This window comes from Neolamprologus brichardi, chromosome 1, assembly GCF_056152115.1.
Source record: "Neolamprologus brichardi isolate AB-2024 chromosome 1, ASM5615211v1, whole genome shotgun sequence".
Taxonomy (NCBI): domain Eukaryota; kingdom Metazoa; phylum Chordata; class Actinopteri; order Cichliformes; family Cichlidae; genus Neolamprologus; species Neolamprologus brichardi.
The window spans coordinates 40077802-40090867 of NC_142104.1; the positions used below are offsets into that span (position 1 = coordinate 40077802).

At 47.0% G+C, this 13066-nt stretch overlaps 1 protein-coding gene across 1 annotated transcript in view; it reads left to right on the top strand.

Annotated features, from left to right (window-relative positions):
* Window positions 1–13066, top strand: part of map1aa (microtubule-associated protein 1Aa) — a 56590-nt gene extending 43524 nt beyond the window's left edge. The window contains exons 5-7 of the mRNA XM_006804452.3: window positions 435–7338; window positions 7426–7652; window positions 10426–13066. Of these exons, the coding sequence (XP_006804515.2) occupies window positions 435–7338; window positions 7426–7652; window positions 10426–10581 (7287 nt within the window). The 3' untranslated portion in view covers window positions 10582–13066. The remainder of the gene's footprint in view (window positions 1–434; window positions 7339–7425; window positions 7653–10425) is intronic.

The following is a 13066-nucleotide window of genomic DNA, read 5'->3' on the forward strand; positions in this document are numbered from 1 at the left end:
TACTGTTTTACTTTAGTCCATGACACGCTTACCTTCAGGCTCATACGTCACATGAAAACCAAAATAGTTCCAAACGCCACATCTGAATGAGGGTGGGGGAGGTTCAATTTGCCATGTTGCAAAGAGAGCTTAACTTCTGTCTCCCTAGCTTGCCCTGCGCTCAGTGAATCTGCGTTCGACTACTGTGCCTAGGCTGCACTGTCGAGCGCAGATCGACTGAGCGCTCAACACAGACAGCATCGTCAGAAGGAAAGTTGATAAAATAAATTAAAAATTTTGTATTGTTCGATACATATGCGTACCGAACCGAAAGCACTGTATCGAACGGTTCAATATTGATACGAGTATCGTTGCACCCCTAGCGTGTATAGATCAACGTGGAACTATAAAAATGATTTTGGGTCATGTTTCCCTCTTTCTGTGTTTGATTGAAGGTGATTGAAGTCCTGTCCAGGGCCTCTTCTGAGCAACCGTCGAAGCTTACCGTTTCCTGTCAGGGAGAAGGGGGCTGGAGCTCCCTGGGCCAAAGCCAGGAGCAGCAGTCACTCCTAAATCTTCTGGAATACCGCCTGAACCCCGAACCCCACCTCCCCAACATGGACGGAGTCACAGAGTTTACAGAGTATGTTGCAGAGACAGTAGATGTGCCATCACCCTTTGACCTTCTGGAGCCCCCAACCTCTGGTGGGTTTCTGAAGCTGTCCAAACCCTGCTGCTACATCTTCCCTGGAGGCAGGGGAGACTCTGCTCTGTTTGCTGTCAATGGATTCAACATCCTGGTGGACGGTGGGTCTGAGCGGAAGTCCTGCTTCTGGAAGCTGGTTCGGCACCTGGACAGGATCGACTCTGTCCTGCTTACCCATATTGGCGCAGATAACCTCCCTGGCATCAATGGGCTGTTCCAGCGAAAGATTGCTGAGCAGGAGGAAGAGAAGAACCAAGACTCTGGCTCCAGCAGCAGCGGTGACTGGATGAAGAACCTTATTTCCCCCGAGCTCGGGATTGTGTTTTTCAATGTCCCGGAGAAGCTGCGGATGCCCGAGTCCACCCTTAAGGTAAAGCGAAGCATTGAGGAAGCATCTCTGACACTGCAGTACCTCAACAAGCTCGGCATCACACCAGAGCCTCTTCATAGGGTAGTAAGCAACACGATTGAACCTATCACACTGTTCCACAAGCTTGGTGTGGGAAAGTTAGACATGTATGTTCTAAACCCTGTAAAAGAAAGCAAAGAGATGCAGTTTCTAATGCAGAAATGGGCCGGAAACAGCAAGGCCAAGACAGGGATCGTGATGCCGAACGGAAAAGAAGGAGAAATATCGGTCCCCTATTTAACGTCAGTCACAGCTCTCATCGTGTGGATTCCTCATCGTCCCACAGAAAAGATAGTCCGTGTGCTTTTCCCAGGAAATGCACCACAGAATAAAATATTTGAAGGCCTAGAGAAACTAAAGCACCTGGACTTTCTGCGATACCCAGTGGCTACCCAAAAAGACATATCATCCGGCCCACCACCTCCCATCATAAAACAGACCAAAATAAGATCAAGAACTGATAGCAAAGAGAGTCTGAAATCTTCGCCCAAACCACATTCGAAAACAACTAAGAAAGAAGCCAGTGGACCGGAGGAAGAGTCAAAGAGCGATACCGGCAAAGAAAATAAGGCTGAAAAGAAAGAAGAGAAGAAACCCAAAAGTGAAAGTCTAAAAGCCACCAAACAACAGAAAAACAGTGAAGTAGCCCCTGGAGTTAACAAGATGGAAAAAAAGAAAATATCAAAGGAAAAAGCTGCCAAGCAAGAGAAAGCATCAAAGATGGATGAGAAAAAAGACAAAGAGAAAAAAGAAATGAAGAAAGAGAAACGCGAGGTAAAGAAAGACGAGAACATACGAAAGGAGGAGAAGAAAGAAAGCAAAGCCAAGGAGGACAAAAAGAAAGATCCAAGTAAACCTGAACTGAGAAAAATCACAAAACCAGACCTGAAACCATTAACCCCTGAGGTGAGGAAAACTTTGCACAAGGCCAAGACTCAGGCTAAACCTAAAAGCGACAAAAATAAAGCAGTGAAGGAGGAAGTGAATGAGAAAAAACCAGTTTTAAAGAATGTGCCTGAAGAGGTTGAGGCAGCAGCTCTGGCTGACAGATCCATTGTGTCCTCACCCGAAGACCTCACTGAGGACTTTGAGGCATTGAAACAAGAGGAGCTGTCCAAACACAAGACAGAACCGATCCAGAACGATGTCATGCCTGAGCTAACAGTGCACTCTGACGCTAAAGTTTCTTCCTTAGTTTTCCCTGCGGAAAAAGTCACAGCCTCAACCACTGAGACAAAGTCTGCTTTGCCCAAATCTCCAGTCAAACAGGAAGAACAGGTGGTGGCGGCTACTCAAAAGAAGAACTACGGCGATGATGGTTCCAATAAAAAGTACGAAGAAGAGAAAATGGAGAAATATGATAAATACTCCATAAAGGATAATGTAAAAGATAGATCGAAGAAGAGCGAGAGCTCAGAGGAAGAGGGCGATGTAATCGAGAAAGCTGAACTTGAAGGGACAGAAGACGATGAAGTCCTGAAGTATAAAACTGAGGAGGTGAAAAAGGAATATGCAAAGGAGTGGGACACCAAGCCATCGCAAAAACCGTTACCAACTGCACAGGCAATAGCAGCCTCTGCCTCAGAGCAGTTCTCTTTTATCCAAGATGAAACCATACCCGGATACTCTGAGACTGAACAGACCATCTCTGATGAGGAGATCCACGAGGATACCGAGGACAGGATTCCACAGCTGCACTATGATGTGGGCTCTTATGACATCTCTGTTCCCGACGTTCCCGGCACCTTTGATTTGATGCACGGTATAAAGGAGATGAAGAGCTCCGCTATATCTGACGTTGCCGATGTCAAACCCAAAGCCTTTATGGGAGGTCCCGAACCTGAGCTTGCACCTTACCCCACCATCATTGCTGCTCCTCTTGCTGAAGAGGAGCACATCTCCTCAGCCACATCCATCACAGAATATGACAAACTGTCATCCTTTGCCACATCTGTAGCTGAAGACCAGTCCGTTGCCTCCGTGACAGCGCCCCAGACCGAGGAGGCTGGGCGGAACTCTCTCCTGCTGGATACCATCAACAGCATCCCCTCACGTGCAGAGGCTGCCCAAGGGAAGGACTATCTCCACTCAGCAGGAACCATCTCACCCACCTCCTCTCTAGAGGATGACAAGTGTTTTAAGTCTCCTTCCTCTGATGAGTATCAGCCTCACATCCCTGAGATCGAGGGAGAAGTGAATGTCCCATCAGTCCAGGATGAAGAAGATGATGACGAGGATGAGGATGAGGACCAGACCCCAAACGTTGACATCCCTCTGGGTAAACTTCAAGAGGGCTACGAACATGCAGCCTCCATGATGCTCCAGGAGAAGGAGAAATCGCCCTCGTCCACTTTTTCTCCTCCTCCCTTCTCCACTACACAGTACTCACCCTCACAGTCTGTCAAAGAAAACCTCTTCATTGCAGAGGGGTTTAAGACTGGTGTTGAAATAAAGCCTGTATCACCCCCTCCTTCATCATTCTCCCCAGGGCTAGAGTCCCACTCCAGGCAGGAGAGTGAGGAAAGATGCCTAAGTCCAGACGATAGCACCATGAAACTTGCATCACCCACACAGTCTGTGCCTACCAGCAGCGGCTACTCTCCAACGGAGGAGAAGCCCTTTAGGACAGAAGACAGAGACGAGGCACTGACCAGCACGAAAGCTGACATCCAGAAAACAGAGAAATCAGTCACCATCTCAGACAATACCTCCTTCATTGGTGTGTCAGGTGACAAGACCATGTTTGAAGCATCTGAAGAATCTGATGAGGAGGATGATGACGATTATTATGCCAAAAAGGATCTACAGCCTACCGTCAAGGCAAAGCTTATGGAGGCCAAAGAGGGTTGCTTCTTGGATGATGACTTTAGTTTTGATGCAAAATCTGCAGGAACTCAAAAGGAAGTTGTGAGCTCAGGCAAAACAAATGTGGCCTTTGCCACAGAGGAGAAACCCAAACCTCACGTGACGTATTCGAACAAAGATGAAAAAGATGACGACTTTCCAGTTAGGGTAGGGTCTCAGCCCGTTTTGAGTGATCGCGCCGAAGCTGACATTACAAAAGACAGCACAGAAAAAGCAGATATCACTATTAAAGAGCCTGAAAAAAGTGTTCAGTTCAACCTGTACGAGTTTCCCGAGAAGGAGGGTAAAGTAAAGGCCTCATATGTAAGACAAGACACTCCCTATGTGCACGGCAAAACGTTCTCTTATGGTGACATTTACGACAGCAAGACAAGCTCAATTGACTCTGACTCATTTCGTCAGGAGTCCTTAGAGGTCCTTAAGGTGGAGAAAGACGTAGCAAAGGACAGCGCAGATCTGCTAAAACATGAGCCTCCCTTCACAGTCAGGGATAAGATGTCAGAAAACGAGGGATTTGCTGTTTCTTATGGAAAAGAGTCCTCATCGTGGCTAGACTCCAAGAGCACTCCAGCTACAGCTCAATTCGAAAAAGAGGTGAAAGAAAAGGAGACATCTAAACACAGTGAAAGTAGTCGATTCCCTTCAATGGCTGACAGACCTGAGGCATGGACCACTTCTTTGTCATCAGAAAAGGACGTCAGAGTCCCGACTGACAGCACAAAGGCCTCAGCGTCGGGTGTAGACAAGCTAGCTGCCTCGGCCTACAACGAGAAAGGTGCGTGCTTGGAGATTGATATGCGAAAGCTAACGGCGAGAGACGAGGAGGACTATGATGATGATATTGTTGATGACGACGAAGAAGAGGAAGATGACGAGGAGGAGGAGGAAGAGGACGAAGGTGCTGTTGATTCTGATATTGAGAAAGGTGCCAAAGAGAAATCTGAAAAGGAAGTGAAAAGTCTGATCAGTGAAACGCTTGGCCAAGACAAGCCTGAGTTCATGGTTTCCATGGCTGGATATGGTAACAGCGGTCAGGGGAAGCCGGTTATTACAGGAAGCAGTTCGAGCTCCCTCACAACGGTCGAAGATAAAACCAAGGCCGATTCGTCATCGCTAAGTGGAAAACCACTGGATTTAGGGGCTGCAGGTTTCTCTAGCTACTCATCAGGATTTGAATACAGCCGCGGAAGTGACGAGAAGGAGACGTTTGTGTCCAGTCAAAGCTCAGACAAAGCAGGAGAGAACTTCACCTTGAAATCAACAGACGGCAACTATTACCAGAATGACAGAGCTGATTCGGATTTTGAGAAACAAAAGACACCAGATCTTCTGAGTAAGAGATCGCTGGACACAAGCTTCCAGTACACCACAACCACCGCTGCCCCTGGGTTCTCCTCCTCTTCGGCCTACAGCTACTCCTCCTCCACCTCGGGGTCTCTGTCCACCAGCCGTCAGTTCGGAGAGGAGCTGGAGACACCTGCCTCAGCCGAGCCTCTCTTTGAGTACTCCTCCTTCAAAGATGAACACTCGCCCGTTACGGATTCTCCATTCTCCAGCTCCGCTATCGCAAAAGATGACTATTTAGAAGTGAGTGAGAAACAAATTACAGCTACGAGCGCAGCTGAGACTACCTCCGGTGTGGCCCGCTTCTCACCTCTCAGTCCTTTTGAAGAGGTTAAATCATTCCCCTCCCTCTCGTCCAGTACCTTTACTGATGACAAGAAGGAGCACATGACTTCATTAGGTGGACTAACAGATAAAGTGTCTCAACCTGAGTGTTTCTCTAAGCCTGAGTGGTCTGAAGGGTCCCAGCTGGACACAGCTGTTGGATTTGGGGCCACAGCAGCGTCACCATTCTCTCAACTTTCAGAGTTCTCCAAGGACAAGGAGGCAGCTAGTGCTGCTCTGTTTGGCGTCACGTCCTCGCCTCGGCCAGACATAGAAGGCAAACATTACTTTGAGGAGACCGAAAGCAGCGAAGAAGAGGACGAGGAAGCGTATATGCGTGAGATGACTCGGAGGTCTCCTTCTAGTGGCCTGGCTAGTAGCCTTTTATTTTCTGACAAGCCTGTTGCTCCACCCATCGTTGAAAAGCCAGGAGATGCGCTTCCAGATGTTCTTGGCTCCTACACTCCCTCAACGCTTCAGACCAGCAAGCCGGACACAGTGAACGGGCCCACGGAGGTCAGCACGAGTTCCATGCTCCCACCTGCAGCAGCAGTAACTGGTGCAGCTTTAGGCTCAGCCAAGCTGGTGTCACACGAGGGAGCAGCAGGTTATGTAAGAAGCTCCTATGAGTGGGAAATGCCAAAATCCCAGATGGGAATGGTGCCAGGAGACTCTCCCCCTCATTACCGTCACGATGATGAGTTTGAAGAAGAGTGCGAGATGGAGCCAGAGCATCCTGCCCGCCCGCTCTCACTCTCCTCAACTGATCAGCCGTTCCGTTCACCGTTCTACGGGGAGGAGTGCAGCCGGGGAGGGCAGGACGACGAGGACGACGATGACGACAGCGATCGGGATGCACCCATAGGAGCCACCTCCTCCTATACGAGCCGCTCCTCTCCCGGATATTCGTCTTCTGAGTACAGGCAACGCAAAGAAGACCTCTCACCTTCCTTCATCAACCCCTGCATGCGGCAACTCTCCAGCGACGAGGACGATGAGGAGCAAGGCCGCAGAAGTGATCAGTCGCAGGAGGGTGACGAGCACGACCTCTCAGTCAAGAGAAGGGCTCACAAACACGCCCATCAACACCAATCCCACAGCAGGGACAGCAGCTCTCTGCACCAAACTGGTGGGATGTCAGCAGGATTAGGCTTGGCCACGGAGGACACTCCACCTACCTCGGTCAGCGAGTCTCTGGCCTCCCAGTCAGATTCGGATGCACCCCCGGGCAGTGAAGAATACCCTTCAGCTACCGGTGAAGGCAACATGGACTCAGATGAGGATGCTGACTACATGCCAGTTGATAAAGCTGCCCTAGGAGGAGGCAGCCACCACTTTACCTCCAGGAGGAGCCACGATCCTTCTCCTGCTCCCCTCATGGATCCTTCCCCACACCCCCCACGGCCAGACGTTTGCATGGTGGATCCCAACTCTTTAGACAACGGCTCCCTGAAGAAAGAGCCAAAAACTAAGAGCTTAAAGAAGACGGCAGGCAAAACCAAATCAGGATCACCAGCTAGGCGCAAGCGGTCTCCTATGCCTGTCAAACAGACGCAGTCTCCTCGTAGTGCTTTGCTGAAAAAGAAGGAGGCCGACAAGAGTTCGCGGATGTCTCGTCTTTCAGATGGACAGGGCTCCAAAGATGACGACCTGTCCAGGTCAAGCTACAACCCTGGCAAAGGGCTGACTAATGGTGTCAAAAGCAGTTCAGGTGAGCAAATGTCATTGAAAACATAACATCCTAACTCTTTACACAACACAAAAGGGAACAATGGTTTGGCCTTCTTTACCCACACAGGTTCTCAGAAGTCAGGCTCTGTGGCTGCTCCCGGCCAACCCATTTATGTGGATCTGACTTACATTCCCAACCACTGCAGTGCCAAGAATGTGGACCAAGAGTTTTTCAAACGCATTCGTTCTGCATACTATGTGGTGAGTGGCAACGATGCAGCGAGCGGCGAACCGAGCCGAGGAGTCCTTGATGCACTGTTGGACGGCAAAGCTCAGTGGGGATCAAACCTACAGGTATTATTTACGTGTGTTTTAACCCATCGATTTAAGTCATCACTGATGACCCTAACCCTGACTCTAACCTAGGGTTAGTTTTTAATACATTGTTCTCTATCAGGTTCTGGCAATTAGGGAACAAAGAATATAATCTTTCTAATTGACACACAGAAGAAACTATTCTTTTTTTCCTGACCTCCAACATGTAGAGCTAGGTTAAGGTTAATACTGGGGTCATCGACTTGATAAAAAAATATAAACACAATAATTTTCACTTTTAAATCGCAAAGGTTTGTGGTGGCATTTATTGACCACCTCAATCTCTTACTCGACCCACGTACTGAGGTGTGCAGCTGGTGATGCTTTTGTTTTCCACTAAGCCCAAATTTCTTTAAGTTGGACATCAGCCAGTGTTCTTTTGTGCCAGAAACCTGTTTGACGTCTACAGAAGTTTAACAATCTCTGATTGCTGTCAGAGCCAAAGAGGTGACAACAACAATCTGCGCTAGGCCGAAAACTATATAGCCAGCATACTCTCCGTGATCCTGCTGTTCAGCGGTTGCATTCACTTCCTGTCCGGTAACATGAACGATCAGACATCAGAGTCATTTACCTCTTTGTCCTTCCAAACCAAAACGCTCAACTCCGGTGGCTTTGGCGGTCTGTTAGAACAGCTGAATACTACTACAGCTGCTAGCTTCATAAATAGGTTAAAACAATTACATTTGCCAGCTTAAGTGACATCACTGAGCTATATGAGTGTAAACATACGTCATGAATTTGTACAATTGTGGTCAAAACTTGGCATGAACGTCATGGTAATTACAAGCTTTTATTGATTTGTTTGAACTGTTGTCTTTCCAGGTTTGAAGAATGGTGCAGCAGTACATCTTTAATAATCTCTAATACATTTAAAGAAGAATAATTGGGTTACCTGAGGGTAAAAAGTACATATACACTCACACTAATATTTGGTTACTTCTCAGCAAGTTGCTTCCTGACTCAGTGGTTTTGGTAGACACCAGCAAGCTCAGGGCATAATCCTGACTGAATATTCGATTAGTTGTCCTGGCAGAATTGGTAGAGCTTATTTAGGCTACGTCGACACTAATCCGGATAAATTGGAAAACTGCGGTTTCGTCTAAAAACGCTCCGCGTCCACACTATCGTTTTCAATCGTGTTCATCCACACTGAAAACGCTACGTTGCCGTGCTGCGTATGCGTGAAAAGTACGATGATTGACCTACGTCTTTTCCGTCTGACGTTTGTTTACTTTCCGGCTCTTTGAGACGTCGCGGCAAAATGTCGAGGAAAAGTGCCGAGTTTTATCTGGAACATGTACAAACTGATATTAATCTTTAATAGGGCTTGAGAGCAAACAAAACAAATGCTGTACGATTCCGTCCGCCATCACAGTGTGGACGGAACGCCAAAACGGAGAGAAAAAGATGCGTTTTCAAACCAACAGACCCAATCCTCTAACGATGGTACCCAGGCCTGTGCCATGAGGACCGATCAAACATTGAATGAATGAATGAAAGCTTTATTTGTCACACACAGGTTGCCCTGCTGCGAAATGGGGACCCCCCCCCCCCGACCTTACACACAAGACACAAACATTACATGGGGTTACAAGTCGGAGATTGGTAGCGTTACAGAAAAACACCGAAATGTCCACACAACGGGGAGGTACAAGAGGAAAAAAAAGAGACCTCCACTCATGCTGTGCTTCCATGGTAGGACAGCACGAGAACAGGAAAGAAAAAAACTCCTCTGCACAAAAAAAGCACATGAATGTCCACGTCACAACATTGTTAAGACATAACAAGCCACAGGGTTGGGTAGGGGATGAGGAGTAATCCCAGGCAACACAGCAGCAATCCTGCAACGGCGCCGTCTCTGCAGCGCGGGCCCAGACCCGCCTCGTGTTCCCGGGGGACAACAAGCATCGAAGGCATTGGAAAGGGGGGGGGGTGCTGCGTTCGTTGTGAGAGGTCGCGCCTCGTCCCGTCGCTTCGATTCCAGCGGGCAGCCTTGGGGGGGGTTTGAACAGCCGGTTCCACTCTCTTATTTCTCCGATAAGTCAGGGCCATGCCAGCTCCGATCAGCAAGAACCCCGTTATCATGGTTCCGAATAGGTAGATATCTTCAGCGTCCTCGATCGACAGTCCCGCCAGGCACACGAGCCTCCATTTCTGCCACCCGTCCATCGTGTAACCGGCAGGGAAAGTACCTCCAGGGCACTCGGGCTCTCCCGAGCCCAGACTTCTCGTTGAGAAGAGGGTGTCAATAGCATTCAGAGACCAGTTGATCAAATCCATAATTCTCTTTTAGGTTTTAGAGAACGACAGTGAGAGACTGTTCCAGGGAAAGTAATGCACATGAGACAGACAAGGACACAGAGGCTAAGCAGGGAAGATAAGGGTAAGGAGGAGAGGAGAAAAGTGCGACCGCCTTCGCTGAGAGCCAAGAGAAAAGATTCAACAAAGATTCACCCAACTCCTGTTTGTTAAAGTCATTGCAGATGCGTGCTGCACAATCACTCCACACTTGAAAAAGAACAGTTCAAAGAAGCCCCAAATTACCAAGACATTATTAATGTCTACGATAAGTGTTTATGAACTTTTGACCGCAACTTCACATTATAGCAAGTACTGCTAAAACTAGACCGCACTCACCGCATCAAAGCAAAAACACAATCCTTCAAAGTGTACGAAGTTTAAAAATCTTCTAGGTACTCTCAGTTCTGTTGACTACACCTCCGCACTTTCATTTGTGTTTCCCTCTCAGGTGACGCTCATCCCCACCCACGACACTGAGGTGACCCGTGAATGGTACCAGCAGACACACGAGAGGCAGCAGGAGCTCAACATCATGGTCCTGGCCTCCAGCAGCACCGTTGTCATGCAGGATGAGTCTTTCCCAGCTTGCAAGATCGAGTTTTAAGATCCAGCGTTTGTCTCCTCTCTCCTCTCCTACTGGCCTCCCCAGTGTACATCGGTTTTTATTTACTCTTCTCTATAGCCCGATATGCAAACATGTATCTGCCCCAGTTATTTGTATTTGAGTCCATTTGTGTGAAACAGATCTGGGTAACTGTCTCTGTTTTCTAGATTTTTATTTATTTCTAGGGTTGTTGTGGCTATCACCATTTGTATAACAGAGTCGTTTTTTTAATTGTTCACTGCAATCTTAATACTTCGTCGTGTGAAGGGAAGAGTTTTATTTTCTGTCCCTTAACCGGATTTTTTCCTTATTTTATATAACGCAGTGATTTTTGCCCCTTTGTATTGTCAAAACAATACTTAGAATAGGTTCTAATTGAAGCACAATTAAAGCCAACAACTAGCAAGTCAAACAAATCACGTTTATCGTATCGGAGAAGATCTACGATATTTTCAGCTGCTCCGTTATTCACGGGAGGTTCGCCACAGACGCTAGCTCCACATTTGTTCATTTGGCATTTTCATTTGCGTTTTATTCCCTTCCTTTCTGCTAGGCAGAGTGTAAATCACCACACAACAGAGTTTGTGATGAATTTCCTCTGTGTTTCCATTTCTGTCTCTTCGGGGCTCCCGCTGACGTAGAGAAACAGAAACCCAGAGGTCCACTCGGGCTTTTCAGTATATTTGCTGTAGCTATAGGGACGCTCATACTCAAAGATAATCTGTCTCATAGTGACTTGTGCTCTTTCTAAAGTCCTTTCAAAGTGAAAACCACTTGTTTCAGTTTCTCACTGACTGTTTTTCCTACAGTGAATTTGAGAAATCAGTTGTCTGCGTTTGTTTCTGTAGTCTTTGATGTATTTCCAGTCAACATATCGTCACAGAGGTCACATAGAGAGCTGTAGGTGGAGGTCATGATGTAGTTTAAAAAAAATCATCTGATCTTTGGTATTTACATATTTATATCTTTACATACAGAAAATAGCACTAATTAGAGTAGAGTAACCTCATACCTGTTGCTGTGTCGATACAAAGGTTGTGTTAAAGAATGTATTCCATTACAACGATAGGAACATGTGGTTGTAAGGAGAGATTGCGCGTTCGCCTGGTTGACGGTCGCCCACATGTGCCTTTCTGTCCTGCTGTGCTGGAAGGGAAGAGAAAGTGATGGTAGAAATGTTAGGCACGCCTGTGTGCGATACATCGCTGGCTCCTCTGATGTTTTCTTGTCAGCGCACAAAAGGTCAGAGTTGTACATAGTGAGGGTAAAACGGCACCTTTCAAAGCACCCAATCAGTATTTCAGCTGCCACTCAAAGAAGCACAAAGGAGTGTGCTCGACTTCAACTGGACTTGTTTTATTAATTCGCCATCATAAATTGTGCAATTTCTTTATTTTTTGTTGAATTTAGCCACAATCAACTTGTTGCATTTGATTTTGTATTAAATTGTTTCCGGCCATAGCTTGGTGGTCATTTTTGGATAGCACTTCATTACCTTAATATTAGACGTAGATGTGATTTGGTCGAGTATTATCGATGATGATTTCTATATTTTGATACTTTTTGGGGCAATTTAATAGATTTTAACCAGGAACTAAACCAACAATCAAACAGATGTAAGGACCAACAGGCCTCACCAGGGTTGCTACTTTATGATCCGCAACGAAAACGCAGATTTTCCCCTCTATGTCTCCTCGGCTCAGCTAGCGACGCGTGTTCGACAGACGCTGGCGTCATTGGCTCATATTTACTTTGAATGTGAAGATGCAGATTACCTTTACGTTCTCCGTGGAGGACTTCGATATCCGGGTTGCCTTGGTTTTTGCTGCGCATCGTACCGTACACCCAAGTCACACTCGCCAGATCGGCCTCACCGTAGCCTCACATCAGCTGTGTGCAGGCTACAGTCAGTGGTGTCTTTCTTTGAATGACAGGACACAGTCTGACTGCCATTCTGTCAACAAACAACTTACAGAAGCGACAAAGATATGGAGTCGAGGGTTATATATAATTTTATGTATAATTACATTTAGCCTACAGCTGGCTAGGGTGAACTTTCCTGTTAACTCTCTGCGCTGCCGGGTCATTCAGTGACGCTGACATTCCTGCGGTAAAGGAATATTATAATCACGCACTACTCACATATAAGCAAACCACTCAGACTGCCAGACACGAGGGACTCGGTTCGCTCACGTCACTACATTTTTATCTATAGTGGACTTCCTGTTACTCACATTTCTCTCAGTCAAAGCTTAACACACACACAGCTAACTGCTCTATTTTCATGTGCAAAAAAACAAAAGTTAAAAAAGTCAGTATCTGTGGCATTCATACTTATCTGCAGTGGAACGACTCATAAATCATAAAGACTGTTGGTTTCCAGTGAGCCCTGCTTGTGCGTGCATGTGTACCTACCTTCTGAGTTCTCCTGTATCGTAATAGCTGAAAACAGACCTGACTTAACATAGAGATGCTATTTTAAATG